This window comes from Misgurnus anguillicaudatus, chromosome 25 (genome assembly GCF_027580225.2).
Source record: "Misgurnus anguillicaudatus chromosome 25, ASM2758022v2, whole genome shotgun sequence".
Classification (NCBI taxonomy): Eukaryota; Metazoa; Chordata; class Actinopteri; order Cypriniformes; family Cobitidae; genus Misgurnus; species Misgurnus anguillicaudatus.
In genome coordinates this window covers 19,577,002-19,594,955 of record NC_073361.2, presented here as the reverse complement: position 1 = coordinate 19,594,955, position 17,954 = coordinate 19,577,002, and the positions used below count along the sequence as shown (strand labels likewise).

The 17,954-nt window shown below is 37.4% G+C and overlaps 1 protein-coding gene across 1 annotated transcript in view; it reads right to left on the bottom strand.

Annotated features, from left to right (window-relative positions):
- Positions 1-1,781: 1,781 nt before the first annotated feature.
- slco5a1 (solute carrier organic anion transporter family member 5A1) overlaps positions 1,782-17,954 on the bottom strand; it is a 61,017-nt gene continuing 44,844 nt past the window's right edge. Inside the window, exons 6-10 of the mRNA XM_055182195.2 lie at positions 12,761-12,959; positions 8,588-8,747; positions 7,457-7,698; positions 6,497-6,561; positions 1,782-5,900 (exon numbers count right to left, since the gene is read on the bottom strand). Coding sequence (XP_055038170.1) covers positions 5,452-5,900; positions 6,497-6,561; positions 7,457-7,698; positions 8,588-8,747; positions 12,761-12,959 — 1,115 coding nt within the window. The 3' untranslated portion in view covers positions 1,782-5,451. The remainder of the gene's footprint in view (positions 5,901-6,496; positions 6,562-7,456; positions 7,699-8,587; positions 8,748-12,760; positions 12,960-17,954) is intronic.

Here is a 17,954-nt window from a genome sequence, read left to right as displayed (position 1 = left end):
TCATAATTATCACTTTTTATCTCATAATTTCGACTTTTAAAGTCGTAATTATGATTTATCAGAGCATTTTTTTTTCTTATGTGGCGGAAATGGGCTTCATTAGTATTGTGAGAGTTACTCATTTATAAAAAATAAACGCTTATAATGCTTTCATTAAAATTAAAACCAAGGGTTATATTGCAGCTCATATGTTTTAATGTCCAAAATGTGTTAAATTAATAAAAAACACTTTTTTCACATTTTAAGAGTTTACACTGCAAAAAAATATTTTTGTCTTGTTTTCAGTAGAATTATCTAATTTAAAAATTTTTAAATTAAGATGCTTTTTCTTGGTGAGCAAAATGACCTAAGAAAATAAGTCTTGTTTTCGAAAATTCAAAAACTTTTTATCTCTTCGACTTTTAAAGTCATAATTTCGACTTTATAGTAACAATTTTGACTTTTTATCTCATAATTTCGACTTTATTTCTCATAATTTTGACTTTTTATCTCATAATTATCACTTTTAAAGTCATAATTTCGACATAATTTCGACTTTAACTTTCTCTCCAGTATGATTTAGACTTTATTTCTCATAATTTCAACTTTTTTATCTCATAATTTTGACTTTATTTCTCACAATTTCGACTTTATTTCTCATAATTTCGAATTTTTATCTCATAATTTTGACTTTTTATCTCTTCGACTTTTAAAGTCATAATTTCAACTTTTAACGTTTTTTAAAATTGTTACTTTTTATCTCATAATTTAGACTATTTCTCATAATTTTGACTTTTTTATCTCATAATGATCACTTTTAAAGTCATAATTTCGACTTTATTTCTCATACTTTCGACTTTTAAAGTCATAATTTCGACTTTAACTTTCTCTCCAGTATAATTTAGACTTTATTTCTCATAATTTCGACTTTTAAAGTACTCTATTGAAATAATCTATTGAAATATTACAGAATTTTGTAACTTAAAAGAACGATCTTATCATTGCATCACACGCGATGATAACCCAAGAAAAGTCAGCTAAAGTGTTATGACATTTTGACTTTTTATCTCATAATTTCAACTTTTTATCTCATAATTTCAACATAATTTCAACTTTTAAAGTCATAATTTCACCTTTTTATCTCATAATTTCGACTTTAACTTTCTCTCCAGTATAATTTTGATTTTATTTCTCATACTTTCAACTTTTAAAGTCATAATTTCGACTTACTTTAAAACTCCAGTATGATTTCTCATAATTTTGACGTTTTTATCTAATAATTTCGACTTTATTTCTCATAATTTCGACTTTATTTCTCATAATTTCAACTTTTAATCTCATAATTTTGTCTTTATTTCTCATAATTTCGACTTAATTTCTCATAATTATGACTTTTAAGAAAGAAAACAAAGAAAATAAGTCTAGTTTTTAGACAAAAAAATATTCAATTTAAATGAATTTGCACTGAAAACAAGCCAAAATATCTGCCAACTAAAAATAAGATTTCTTTTTTCTTAAACAATTAATTTAAGCCAAATTTTCTCACCCCATATTGGCAGATAATATTGCTTGTTCTAAGCACAAATTCACTTAAATTGTATATTTTTTGTCTAAAAACTAGACTTATTTTCTTAGGTCATTTTGCTCATCAAAAAACACATCTCAATATAAGAATTTTTAGATGTTTCTACTGAAAACAAGACAAAAACACCAAGAAAGTCATTTTTTGTAGTGTACTCCGTAAAGAAAAGTATTCACAAATGTCACCTTTCCAAAAAAAATTAGCTTAAAATCTCCACTGCTGCTTCTAAATTCTTTTATTTCAATAAATACATGTCAATAAAATATTGAAGAACCAAAAGGACAGTTTAGGACATTTCGTGCCTCATACTTGATCCCATGATTGATTGCACTGACAATAGACAAACTGAGTTACAGCTGACCTTTACACTGATCTGAAATCAGTACTGACCCCAAAACTAATTTATCTTAACATGTGAGCAGATCATTCAGCTTATAGATTCAGGCGCAACAGATATATCAGATTAATCAAATGTATAAACATACACCTTCAATAAACACCTAGCAATCCAGTGATCACAGTTGTTGTAAATATGCAAAGTTTAAGTGTAGGTCCTGCATTTTGCCTTTGTATGGCAGTACAGTACTTTAACTTTCTCTCCAGTATAATCAGGCTTATTGATCCTCTTTATTTGCCTCACACTGTTTAGACCGAAGTGATATTTAGAGTTTACAGACTTTCACCACTGTATATTTCACAAACACTGAAATGCAGTTTTTCTAACTTTTTCCTTAAATTTCACTTTTACCACCCCAAGTTTAAATTTCACATTCAAATACTAGACTCAGCCTTTTAAATACATATATTCAAAAAAAAAAAAAAAATTTTACAGTAAACAAATCCCATTGGTTTGAAAAATGAACTCAATGCGTTTCTTAGAGTACAATTTTCTTTTTTAAACATACATACATTACCCTTTAAAAAGGCAATTATGTACCATTGACATTTGGCATATCTCTAACTCTTTAGGTACAAAATTTTAATTTTGGAAAGGGTAGCACTGCAGTGACAGCTTATGTACCTTTTCTCTGAGAGTGTGGAATTATTACAGAATTATCTTCTCAAAAGATTTAGGCTTTGTCGTTGGTATGCTAAGCAGTTATCTTAGTACAGTTTAGTACAGTATTAACCCTGCATACACTTGGTGAATATATAAATGAACCAGACACTAATATAAATGATGGATATGTGTAATAATCTGTGGCTATTAAAATACTGAGTGTGTAACGATCCAAAGTGATTCGAGTACATCTAATAATATACCCACCGAAAGCCCATGACATGGGTACTATAAAATGTTGAGGTTTGCATATTAAGTAGAGGTTTAATTACAATACAGATGTGAATTACGCTGTAGCCAGCCAAAGCACATGCTTTTGCTGATAATAACCTCAGCTGATATACATTAATATCAAACTACTCAGATTTAGCTGTGGCATTGTGAATGTTATCATTAAAGCTGCTCAGACATGCTCAGGTACATAGAGGATGCTATGAGGGTTTGACTGAATCTATTGTTCACACTGTGCACCTGCCTGACTTGGTTTCCAATGGAATTCTGATATTTGGGTCAGAAAGTTTGGTCAATAGTAATGATGTCATGATTGTATCCTTTTCATACAACAATATAACATGTTGCATCCACGTTTGTTTCTCAAATTGCGAATCATCTACTTAAAACCTGATCTGATTCACCAAGCTGGAATGCATTTTTCTAAAGATCCAAGAAGAATTTGGATTTCTAACTTTTCCAAACTCCAGTGTTTTTTGCTGTTTTCTGACGTCAGAACCCAACATCCGGTTGACGGCAGAACCCGACGTCAAAACGACGTCAGAACTTGGCGTTGGGTCGACGTCAGAAACCAACACCTGGCTGATCAACATCGTATCGACGTCACAATGCGACGTTGTATTGTCGTCAGAACCCAACATCGTATCAATGTCAGAAACCGACGTCTGGCTGACATCAGAACCCGACGTCGGATCCACATCATATCGACGTCAGAACCTGATGTCGTATCGAAGTCAGAAACAGACGTCTGGCTGACGTCAGAACCCGACGTCGGATCCACATCATATCGACGTCAGAACCTGATGTCGTATCGAAGTCAGAAACAGACGTCTGGCTGACATCAGAACCCGACGTCGGATCCACATCATATCGACGTCAGAACCTGATGTCGTATCGAAGTCAGAAACAGACGTCTGGCTGAGATCAGAACCCGACGTCGGATCCACATCATATCGACGTCAGAACCTGATGTCGTATCGAAGTCAGAAACAGACGTCCGGCTGACATCAGAACCCGACGTCGGATCCACATCATATCGACGTCAGAACCTGATGTCGTATCGAAGTCAGAAACAGACGTCCGGCTGACATCAGAACCCGACATCGGATCCACATCATATCGACGTCAGAACCTGATGTCGTATCGAAGTCAGAAACAGACGTCTGGCTGACATCAGAACCCGACGTCGGATCCACATCATATCGACGTCAGAACCTGATGTCGTATCGAAGTCAGAAACAGACGTCTGGCTGACGTCAGAACCCGACGTCGGATTAACATCATATCGACGTCAGAACCCGATGTCGTATCGACGTCAGAAACCAAAATCTGGCTGACGTCAGAACACGACGTCGGATCAACATCATATCGATGTCAGAAACCGAAGTCCGGCTGACGTCAGAACCCGACGTTGGATCTACATCATATCGACGTCAGAACCCGATGTCATATCAATGTCAGAAACCGACGTCTGATTGACGTCAAAACCTGACGTCGCATCGACGTCAGAAGCCGACGTCCAGTTGACGTCAAAACCCAACATCGGCCTGATGTCAGAACCCAACGTTCAATCTTTGCTGAACAAATCTCAAGCATTTATACCTGATGTTGGATCATCAAACTAGGTTGTGAATAAAAGGGATACAGCTACAGCCAAAATTTGTGAGAAATCTTGCCAGGTAAGCGCTGTTTTCATCCTAATCCTGCCCTCTATAAACCTAACCTTAAACCCAACATTTCACGGGATTTAGGATGTGCTGTATCCCATTTAGCAAGAACTGCTATTTTCATCCTAATCCTACTCCCAAACCTAATCCTAAATCCAACTCCACACAGGATTTAGCTGTATCCCATCTAGCCAGAACCATCAAACTACATACAGTAAGCATTGTTTGCCCCGTATTACAAAACACACAAGAATGAGTCGATCGCTGAAGTTAACTTTGATAACACTGCAGATAGACACAATTACTTTAAAGATGATGAATAGGAACATGAGGTCGGGCCAGGTCTGTCTCCAAATCCAATGTTAGTCAGCAGACCTTACTGCTCACAATGAGGCACTGTATATAAAGTATAGCACTATGTGATCAGTATAGAGACGGGGGCAGATGTGCCAAAGAAAGCTCATTGTATATCATTAAGTCACATATTCGCAATGCTCAGCACCTCCAAACCAGCCAGAAGCGAGTCCAGTTTTACGTCCAGTGTAGATGGTTTTTCACAGATCTTGCAGCAACATTCAGAGAATGGTCGCATGATAGCGTTTTGAATGTAGATAATACAGCTTTGCATAGTACTGATTTTCCTTTGTGCTTGTTGGAACGTCTTTGATATAATCATCAAGATTAAATAGAGAAAACATCATCCACCCAAATCCCCCAAATTAGCACCATAAATGTCATCCACACATCTCTACAGCATGTACTCGACGTTATTTTTACGAGATGCGTGTTTGCTGCGATGGTGTGTTTGCACAAGCGCAGCGAGCCCCTGAAGCTACGCGGGGACGAGCGGAGAAACAGGTGGAGGTTCGGTCGCACCGTGTCATTACACCTGACAGGAAGGCACACAGAGGCGGATGAATCAGGGCGTGTCCTTAAATGTACAAGTGCATTTTCGGCACGGAGCGAGCGGGCGGGGTTATTGCTTTCAGGGCGTTTCCGGGGCAGCTCTGACTGCAGTGTCCGCGGTTGAGTGGAGGCTGGTCCGCATGCTCGGGACGGGGCGTGAAAACGGGGCAGGAGCGGGTGCGAGCGTGGCTCTTCTGTCCTCCTGCGTGGCAGATGAGATCGCTTACTGTGCCCAGTGGGGGCAAATGCTGCTGCCAGCGCTTCAAGCGATCTTCTTTGTATTTAATCGAGTACCAGGTGAGGAAGATGAAGATGAAGCCCACAAACTTAAGGCTTGCTGACAGTCCAAAGTAGACAAAGCGGAAGGAAGTGACATCATACTCCCAGCATGAGCCGTGGACGCCACAGTCTTGCTGCCAGAGCATGCAGGTGGTGTCAATCACGGCTCCGAAGTAGATGGGTGTGGGAATGTAAGCTGCAGATGAAAAGTAGGGAAAATCATTACCTTAATTGTTATTGTGTATTGTGTTATGACTTTACGGCTCTTTCTAACAATAAGGTTTATTTATTACATTATTCCTTCCCGTATTACAACTACTTTAAGTTTGTAATGCTTGAAGGGGCAGTTCACCCAAAAATTTACATTCTGTCAAACCTGTAATGAGCACAAAGGTAGATATTTTGAGCAATGTTTGTAACCTAACCGATCAGAGGCCCCATTGGCTTTCATATTTTTTTAATATGGAAGTCAATGGTGCTTTTGTTTCCTGCTTCATTACAAATATCTTAATTTGTGTTTAGCAGAATAAAGAAATGTACACGGGTTTGTAATAACATGTGGGTGAGTAAATGATGACAGAATTTTCATTTTTGGGTGAACTATCCCTTAAATTCCAGATGTAAGAGTGTAATTTATCAAGATGAACACCAGGTGGTGCTGTTTACAAAGATTTGTGATAAGCTGACTTAAGTTTGAGATGTGCAGTTTGTTATCAGATTACATATACTGATTTATCTACAGACATATTTAAGAAGAACAAACTCCCATTAATCTAAGTTTCTTAAACTTACCCAGAGTTCTTAGCAGCACAAACTGCATTCCTAAAGCAAATGGTCGTTCTTGCTCCTCCACTGACCTACAAAAGAACAAAAGACTATTAGTTATATACCTTTGGATATAATCTATACGATTACAAAGATTTTCCAGTAAGTGTCGCTACTATACATTTAATAAAACTGGGTATGCATATTGCGCAATAGCACTATGAATTCAACATTAATATTACAATCCTACAGGCAATTATTTTCACAGTTCACAGTAATGTATACCTTACGAAAAAAGTTGTAATAAAACTAGAGCTGTCAAAAAATGAATCACGATTAATCGCATACAAAATAAAGGTATATATGTTTGTGTATTGTGTGTAATTATTATGTGTGTGTGTATATATATATATATATATATATATATATATATATATATATATATATATATATATGTGTATATATATTAAATTTTTTATTTATATATAATATAAATATATCTAAATAAATAATATAGATGTAAATGTTTCTAAAATACATGCATGCATGCATGTGTGTGTATTTATATATACAAAATAATTACACACAGTGTATACATATTTTTGCAAAAACAAACTTTTATTTTGTATGGGATTAATCGTGATTTGTCTTTTGAGAGCCTTAAATAAAACCATGTATTCTACATATTTTCATTTTTAAAACTACTGTCTGAAATAATATGTATTTACTGTAAACAGCTTTGCAACAATGAAAATTGTAAAAGCAATAAAGAAAAAAAACTTACTGATAAATGCAAAATCAAAATTCAAAAGTACTTTCGAAATCATATCTTCAACGCAATTATAATAAAAAAAGACTATTTATTACTATTATATGTTATTTACAATATATTTCTATTACAGATTCTTGAATCTTCTATGACACGCTATCTAACATGTGAAAGTGCCTAAAATAGATATACTCGGCTAGTCAGTGTGTTTGAGTTACCTGAGAGTGACAATAATGGCGGAGGGCTGCGCACAAGCAGTGATGAGTGTGACGATGAAGAGGAAGATGAGGAAGGGGATGAGTGTGTTGCAGGTGCGGTCACACTTTCCTGACACAGCGAATCCGTTCTCGTTCAGGTAAGTTTTTACGATGACAAGCTGAAGCTGGTTGCCTTGGCCACTGGTGGGTGGAGTTATAACCTGTCTGCTTTGCACGCATGCACAGTCGGTGTAGTTTCTGATCTGCAGAGAAACAATGAAAGACCATAAGTACGTAATTAAAAAAAAAAAGGTCAAAAGTGAAGCATAATCACATATAAAAGTCTGTATATTTGCATTCAAGTTAATGATGCTGGAATACAACTACAGATTTAAACCCAAATTAAATATTTAGATACAATATTTCTTTAGACCTAATGCAAAGTGCCAGCAAGTTATTTACAACAGTATTAATTGTGACCATGAAAATGTGAAAACCAGACTAAAAGGTCTCAAAATCAAATACTGAGAAGGATCAAATTTGATTTCAACTATTACTTTCACTATATTTTCAATCTTTGACATGCCTTTACTCAGTCAATATTAAATATATCAAGGTTATATTTTCACAAATGTTCTTCACAGGATGATTTTATGCAGTGAATCTCAAAAAAATGACTTTAGCTGGGTTTTCATAGGAAGGATCACAATTAGTTAATATCATTGGGTCTCATTCACTAAGCATGCGTACGCACAAATTTGTTCGTAAAATGTGAGTTTGTACATTTTAACTAACAAACATGAATCAACAAAAACTTTTATACTAAAATTTATTTTAAATGTATGCAAAAACTTAGACCACAAGTACGCAATAATCATGAACAAGGAAAAAGAACCCTATTATATATTTTATAAATTGACTTCCTTGTTCATGATTATTGCGTACGTGTGGTCTAAGTTTTTGCATACATTTAAAATAAATTTTAGTATAAACGTTTTTGTTGAATCATGATTTGTTAGTTAAAACGTTAAAACATTTTACGAACAAATTTTTGCATACGCATGCTTAGTGAATGATACCCAATGTCTGGTGTGCTAAAATGATTTGTGACTATGAAAGTTGAATATGGATCAGAAAGACATCCAGTCTCACCCCGGTGCTGTCATTGCCAACTGTGCTGCATCCCGCCAGACAGGGATTGAAATATGTGATTCCATCGGAGCCACAAACAGGAGCGTACTCGTTGATCCGACAGCCGCAGTTCACATTACAGCCTCCCGTCAAGTTTCTGTGAGTCAGCGTCAGCGTCGGCCTAAACAAACCAGAGACACGGGACGACAGTTAAACAATAAAATACATTACATTAAAGCTGCTACATTGTAAAAACCATTGTGTTATTTTAGGGACAACACACTAAATGCTAGACACTTTTCCTAAAAATGGCACATTTATGCAAAGTATACTGAGATCCAAGTGTCACTAAGAGGCCAAATAGAACATTTGCAATTGTAAATCTAATATAAAACTGTTCATAAAGTTTTCTGTTTTGAAAATGCAAAAAAAAAAAAAAACTATACTATTTCATAATATTCACTATTCCTTCTACTGAGGCACTCATCTGGGATAACATGAAGTATGATTTTTCCTGAAACAATTTTCCAATTAAATTTGCACTCAAAGCCTGTAAATGAAAGTTGGTTATACCTCATTACTGTATACTTCTTTCTACATTAGTTGCTTATAAACTAGATTACTTTTATAGGCACTGTCAAACTCATCTAATCTCATCTCTGGGAACAAAGCAGAGACAAAAGAGATAGACAGTGAAAAAAAGAAAGAGAGGGAGACACTGAATAAACAGTTATGTTAAGGTTGTGGGAACCTCTGACGAATTCAAACAGGACTCGTTCCCAAATTAAACATACAGCAACCAGCAACCGTTCTGCCTGACTTTGCATTATCCTCACAGATGTACAGCAGAAAGAGAAGATAAATCAGAAAATAACACAGCCAGCAGAATAGACAGACACAACGATCTGAATTTGAGCTGCTCTGTGTGTCCTTACAGAATGAAACAAACCTCACAGATCTCGAACAGACGACCCTAATAACGAATTGTACCAAAACCCAGAACAAAAAAGCACAAAGGTTGAAGAATGTACGGGACACTACTTTCATGGACTTTAAATATGAAAAAATCAATAATTTCGTCACGTCATCCTTATTCACTTTCAACACAGCTGGAAAACAGATTTATAAAAAATTTTAGTACCCTCTGAGATTTTAAGTAAATATTTCAATAATTTAATAGCATAATTTAATTTTAACTTAATTTCCAAAAACACTTATTTTTCGTCGATTTTCAAGTTTTATGAGTAGTATTTTATAAAGTCTTTTTATAACTAGGGCTGTCAAAAGATTAATCTCGATTAATTTCATACAAAAAAAGTTTGTGTTTGCATAATATATTTGTGTTTATTGTGTGCAATTATTATGTATATATAAATACACACATACATGTATAAAGTTAAGAAAAATATTTATATATATCTGATCTTTATCTAAGGCTATGTCCACACGAAGCCGGTGCATCCCCTATCCGATCATTTTTTTTCCTTGCTCTAAAAAAAATAATCCGTACACACGAAACCACTGAAACCGACTAAAAAGGGTTTTAGTATATGCCGGACCAGTATGGGGCGCTGTACTTCTGCCACAGATATACACTATACACGGAGAAGAAGACTTTGAGCATGCGCATAACCAACGTATGGTGTTGTCCATTGTCGCTTGTTGGTCACTACAATTGCATAGAAGCAATAGATTTTGCTGTAATAAAGCTAGTAGGCTTTAGTAGCTTCTGTAGCACGAACACAATCACGTAATCCGCCTTTATTGTTGTTGCTGTTACGTGTGACGCTTCCGACACGTGATGTGATGACGTTTTCGCTTCACAAAATATACGGATTGGCTGTACAGACGAAACCGCAAGGGTGTCGGTTTCAGATTTTTCCACTTTAAGACCTGGTTTCAAAAAATAGCGGATTCAGTCTCCCAAAACGCCGGATCCGTGTGGATGTAACGCCAATACGATAACAAATTTATACGTATGCAGTGATACGCGTCTCCGTGTGGACAGCCCCTCAGTCACAACAATAGAAAAACACAGTCTGCTTAAACTAATACCGCACAAACATTATACGTTTTCATGTTTTTATTGAACACAACATGTAAACATTCATAGTGCAGGGTGGAAAAAGTATGTGAAACCCTAGACTAATGACTTCTCCAAGAGCTAATTGGAGCCAGGAGTCAGCCAACCTGGGGTCCAATCAATGTGATGAGATTGGATATGTTGATTAAAGCTGCCCTGTCCAATAAAAAAACACACACCACTTTTGAGTTTGCTGTTCTGAAGAAGCATTGTCTGATGTTAACAATGCCTCGCACAAAAGAGCTCTCAGAAGACCTACAATCAAGAATTGTTGACTTACATAAAGCTGGAAAGGATTACAAAAGTAAATCTAAAAGCCTTGATGTCCATGTGTCCACGGTAAGACAGATTGTCTACAAATGGAGAAAGTTCAGCACTGTTGCTACACTCCCTATGCATGGTCGTCCTGTAAAGATGACTGCAAGAGCACAGCGCAGAATGCTCAATGAGGTGAAGAAGAATCCTAGAGTGTCAGCTAAAGACTTACAGAAATCTCTGGCACATTCTAACATTTTTGTTGACAAATCTACAATAAGGAAAACCTTAAACAAGAATGGACTTCATGGGAGGACACCACGGAGGAAGCCACTGCTGTCCAAAAAAACCATTGCAGCACGTTTGAAGTTTGCAAAAGAGCACCTGGATGTTCCACAGCACTACTGGCAAAACATTCTGTGGACAGATGAAACCCAAATTGAGTTGTTTGGAAAGAACACACAACGCTATGTGTGGAGAACAAAATCCAAGTAAGCCCAAAGGGTCCACATACTTTTTCTTTCAACTGTATATATACAAAATAATTTCACACAATGCACACCTATATATTATGCAAAAACAAACTTTTATTTTGTATGCGATCAATCGTGATTAATCTTTTGACAGCTCTAATAAGTACCTGTTATTGGACCTTCATCTGGTAATTTTTCTTAATCTTTTTAACCGATTAATCATGAACCCCCGCCAGTTCCCCAGTAGGGGGGTTTGTGGACCCCAGTTTGGGAAACACTGCTTTAGTCAATAGCTACATTATTCTCCTTAAGGTCATTTAGTGAATGCCTGTAGTACTTTTGGCTAAAAATTATATACAGTATATAAAGACCCATCTTTTAAAAGTGACCCGTATCTGCATTTACACTACATACACTCTCATAAAGAAGTGGGGCAGCACACCGTTTATGATAAAAGAGACGCTTACGTTACCTAAATACACGCAAGACACTCCCTTAACAGTAAACTCTGATTATGCATGAGATTATGCGAGTATCTGGCAAACGCGAGCGTCTCTTTTATCATAAATCCTTTAGACGCATCTGCAACAGGCACTTATTTTGGCAAGACACGTGATGCACACAGGATCACTCGACACGCAGATCACACATTTAGAAATTACGAACCACACACATGACGGGCTACATACATGTTGTGATGAACTTCGCATCGAGCACCCTCGAAAAAAAAGTCACAGGCCGCCACTGCTGTACCTAAAGGGTGCATATAGGTAGGCTACCTCAATGGTACATATTAGCACCTTTTAAAGAGTACCATCCCAGTGACAGCTATGTAGACTTTTTTGAAAGGAAGTAAAACGGCACAATATACAATGGCCACTACTGTACAATAAATCCAGTATACAGGAAAAGAAATGCTTGAAACTTTTCTTTGCATAGGACGTGAAATGTCAGTGTTGACTCATTACTCTTAGCAAAGACTTCTTTTAATGCCACGTCTTTGTGTTGCAGGGCAACTCTGTCTGTAAAGACCTCACACCTCTTTGCCATGTCTTCCACAAACACGCCGTATCGCTGGTCAGAGCCATGAGACTCAATGGTCGCCTTGTAAAGTGCAAGACACTGGAGCCCATAGAGCTTAAACAGGGGAGGGGGATTTGCCGAGTCATTATAAACTTTAGGCCGATTTTCAAACCATACGTGTACACGTACGTACGGGCATTAAAATGTACCAAGACACAACATCACCATCTGCTGAAGAACATATGCTTACTATATTGAGTTTGGTATTTCATCAGACCGTGCTACAATTGAAACCATATAACATAAACAAGACCAGTGTAGCAGACAATGAAAGGTTTAATGGATAAGTAATTTACTTACCCTGTGGTATAAGGGATATTGATGCCGCCAAGGTTTATGCTCTCACAGCCCACAATGAAGAGAGTAGAGAAACACAACAGAGACACCCCGCTGCAGATCATGGCCAGTTTGGCGGATTCACGAGCTCCCAGCTTAAGCTTCTTTATGATGTACCCACCCAGTACGATGCCGACCCCTGCACTGGGCACGATAATAACCCCTAAAGACAACAGAGAAAGGATCACAGATAAACCTCACATATGTGCAAGTCAACACGGATCGGCATTTACAGACAATTTGTAAAAACCCAGTTTTTTTAACATAAGAACATAACCTTATTATAAAACATTATTATAAGCTAACTGTTGTGAATTTGAGTAAGGCAAGGAATGCACATTTTGACCGATTATTGTTCATTTGAACCAAAAATCTCGAGCTTTAACTTCATGTTGACTTTAAACTTGACAGAGCCAGGAATGGCCACAGATTTCTATAGCTGGAAGTCAGCACAAAGACTTAAAAGAATGTGAGCATCCTGAAATGGGTTCAAAGGATCATCTGAGACAAATCTTCTCAGGATAAAACCGTGACTGCAGACTACAAACATTGTTAACAGCATTAGTCAAGCATTAGTTGTGATGGGCAAAAAAGGGACTTTGATACAAATGCTGGCAGTAGAACAGTGAGACTAAATAAATGTGATTTGTAAGGACATCAGTGCAGAGCAGCCTCCATCAGGGACGCACATGTGCTGGCAACACAGCCTGGGATTTGAAAGTCAAAGCTGACTGCTGGCATTCATAGGTCAAATAAATCCATCGAGGGGGGCAAGGAAAGCACATGCCTGCCCTTAGCATGGTCAAAAACAAGCATACATTTTTAACTTGTAGGACAAATTAAGAAAATAATTTTAATTTGGGTTCAATTTTGATTTGGATAAAATAAATCTAACATACATTAAACACCAGTAGCTACGAGGGGGTCGCACATCGGACGATCAGCGCATTGCACCATGTATCTAAAAATCAAACTCATTATTTTCTATGAATGTACACACACCGGCGACGTCTGACGACGGCTGTTCGCTATGACTCTGGGCGCTGTACAAATCCTTGCCGCGTCACAGAGCTCCACGCACATAATTTAACATTAAATAACATCATGTTTGTCCAAAATCATTAACGATTAACATAGGCTGCTAACACATATTTTGCATCTTGAAGTAGACTATACACCCAACTAAAGGATTATTAGGAACACCTGTTCAATTTCTCATTAATGCAATTATCTAATCAACCAATCACATGGCAGTTGCTTCAATGCATTAAGGGGTGTGGTCCTGGTCAAGACAATCTCCTGAAATCCAAACTGAATGTCAGAATGGGAAAGAAATGTGATTTAAGCAATTTTGAGCGTGGCATGGTTGTTGGTGCCATACGGGCTGGTCTGAGTATTTCAACATCTGCTCAGTTACTGGGATTTTCACGCACAACCATTTCTAGGGTTTACAAAGAATGGTGTGAAAAGGGAAAAACATCCGGTATGCGGCAGTCTTGTGGGCGAAAATGCCTTGTTGATGCTAGAGGTCAGAGGAGAATGGACCGACTGATTCAAGCTGATAGAATAGCAACTTTGACTGAAATAACCACTCGTTACAACCGAGGTATGCAGCAAAGCATTTGTGAAGCCACAACACGCACAACCTTGAGGCGGATGAGCTACAACATCAGAAGACCCCACCGGGTACCACTCATTTCCACAACAAATAGGAAAAAAGGCTACAATTTGCACAAGCTCACCAAAATTGGACAGTTGAAGACTGGAAAATTTTGCCTGGTCTGATGAGTCTCAATGTCGGTTGAGACATTCAGATGGTAAAGTCAGAATTTGGCGTAAACAGAATGAGAACATGGATTCATCATGCCTTACCACTGTGCAGGCTGGTGGTGGTGGTGTAATGATGTGAGGGATGTTTTCTTGGCAAACTTTAGGCCCCTTAGTGCCAATTGGGCATTGTTTAAATGCCACAGCCTACCTGAGCATTGTTTCTGACCATGTCCATCCCTTTATCCCCACCATGTACCCATCCTCTGATGGCTACTTCCAGCAGGATAATGCACCATGTGACAAAGCTCGAATCATTTCAAATTGGTTTTTTGAACATGACAATGAGTTCACTGTACTAAAATGGCCCCCACAGTCACCAGATCTCAACCCAATAGGGAATCTTTGGGATGTGATGGAACGGGAGCTTCGTGCCCTGGATGTGCATCCCACAAATCTACATCAACTGCAAGATGCTATCCTATCAATATGGGCCAACATTTCTAAAGAATGCTTTTAGCACCTTGCTGAATCAATGCCATGCAGAATTAAGGCAGTTCTGAAGGCGAAAGGGGGTCAAACACAGTATTAGTATGGTGTCACTAATAATCCTTTAAGTGAGTGTATGCTCCTGCTATTGTGTGCGATACCTATGAGTTGACCCCCATAAGATAGCACTGATCTGTGAATGAATGCTTGTTTTTCAACTTTGTTAAAGTGCAACTATCGTCCGATTCACGATTTTACATTTCCTTTGGTGTGTAAGTGTGTATTAATACATGTTGCTGATATGCAAAAGGTACAAATCCTATGTAAATCTCTTTTCATGGACTACAACACACACACACACATATTGTAGGCAACAGTTTACTTCCTGGGCCTGTTGACGTAGACAAGACGACATTATCATAATTACTCTCGCTTCGGACTTACAGCCTGTAAGTTAACTCCTGTTAGCACTGCATTGTGAGCAAATCTTTCAAACATGGTAAGGAGCATAACATTTCCGGCTGACGTCAGGCCAATCACAATGTACAGATTAACTGGCCAATCAGGGACACAGCGCATTTCAGATCAATGAGTTTTGTACAAAATCAATGCGTTTGAGGAAGGCAGTATATCTGGACTAACAAAAATTTACAGTATGTGGAAAATAATGTGTTTTTAACTATAAACCACGCGAACACATTGTATTATACCAAATAAAAAACAAAAGTTGTTTTTAGCAATGAAATAGGTGCTCTTTAATGATCTAATCAAACTGTCCAAATGATGCTAAAATGAATCAGACTTCAGAAAGTGGAAAACAAAAGTTTGTGGAGACAGCCTGCTTCACTAATCTCAACTACGCCTCGACAAATGTTAATTCACCCACACACAGATAAACACACACAGCCTTCCGACCTGACAAGGTGATATGAACGCCCATTTATGAGACAACCAAAGCAGTGTGAAGCCAATAGTGAATTCCTCTGGGCTATATTTAGCCACTGGTGCGTCAGGAACACCTCCCCGCTATGGGAGGAGAAGGAGAAAGAAGAAATATTCAAAAAGCCCCTCTGTGTATCTAAGACAGGAGGGGAGTTATTTAATGAAAGTCTCCCCGTGAGGTCGCCCCGAGAGATTCGGTGTGCACAGCTGGCTTATACTGTAGCTGTGTGTGTGTGTGCTAGGGAAGTGCGGGTCTTGAAGAGGCAAAGTACAAAGATTCCTCAAGGCCACCAGACGAAGCAGAGCAGGGTGTTAATGACCATAACACACTACTGCACGCTCTGTCTCATAACACTGTCAGGGGTGTACTTGAAAACACAGTGTGATGCAAAAATCAGAAAACCCTGAAATGGTAAAAACTATTTGGTGACGTAACCCAGCCACTCTTTAAAGATATTTGATCTACAGCACAAACTTTGTTATTATAAAACAAGAAAACTCTCAGCTCTTATTGGATGAGACACATTCAAAGTTCTTATTAGAACTTTTGGTAACACTTTACAATACGGTTGTATTTATTAAAGGAAAACACACCGTTTTTCAATATTTTCCTATGTTCTTACTTTAACTTAGACAAATGAATACATACCTATCTTTTTTCAATGTGTACACTTAATCTTTGTACAGTGCGTCGTAAATGAGTTAGCATTTAGCCTAGCCACATTCATTCCTTAAGATCCAAACAGGGATGAATTTAGAAGCCACCAAACACTTCCATGTTTTTGCTATTTAAAGACTGTTACATGAGTTGTTAGCGGATAAAAATGAGAACTATATTGTATGGTGGAGGAGCACTTAGTTTGCAGCACTTCGACCTCAGGCGCAGAAATTTTGGCGGAAGTTTGAGCGAGAGGGGGAGTAGTCAGGAGTAATAATGTTACTGCACGCCCAAGGTGGTCGAAGGGTGGCAAACCAAGTGTTCTTCCGCCATACAATATAGTTCTCATTTTTAAATTCATCCCTGTTTGGATCCTAAGGAATGAATGTGGCTAGGCTAAATGCTAACACATTCACGATGCGCTGTACAAAGATGAAGTGCATGCATTGAATAAAGATCGGTTTGTATTAATTTGTCTAAGATGAGGTAAGAAAATAGTAAAAAAATTGAAAAACTGTGGTGTTTTCCTTTAAAATGCATAAGTTAACATTAACTTATGATGAGCAATATAGTTTTTAGCATATATTAAACTTTGTTAATGTTAGTTAATGCCAATGCAATTGTTCATGTTTAAATTAACTAATGTAACAATTACTACTTTCATTTTAAAATGTATTAGTAAATGCTGAAAGGCATTAACTATTTAATTAATATAATCTTTTTGTGAGATTTTACTTTTAAATTCTATATTACTGTACAAAAATGTTGGCAACTACTACATTAAACTACTATTTACTCTTTACAGTTACAAATAAGGAACATTTAATTGAATTTTTTTAAAATATTTAATATATTTTTTTTGTAGAAAAGTGTTTTTATTATTAAAAATCACTGTTATTGTTACACTGTTAGGGAAAAAATGGCAAAATATGTACCCCAGCTATCACTGCAACAGTAACCTTTAAAAAGGTCCTAATATGTACCATTAGGTACAGATATGTATACATTTGGCACCAATTGAGATACTAACGGTACATTCACACGGGGCGTAAGTGTTGACGCTTCCCATTCACTTTTAATGGGTGACGTCAAGCGTTGGTGAACTGAATTGTGTATCCGTCAGCGGCGCCTCACTGCCGTTGCAGAGAAGTTGAACATTTCTCAACTTTTCAAGCGGCAACGCGAGCGTCAGCCAATCAGATTGCTTTATGCAAATAACCAAGGTAGACCCAGCCAATTACGTTTATGGAAGACCGGAGCACGTGCTGCGGCCACTGTGATTGGCTGTTGGCCACGCTTCAG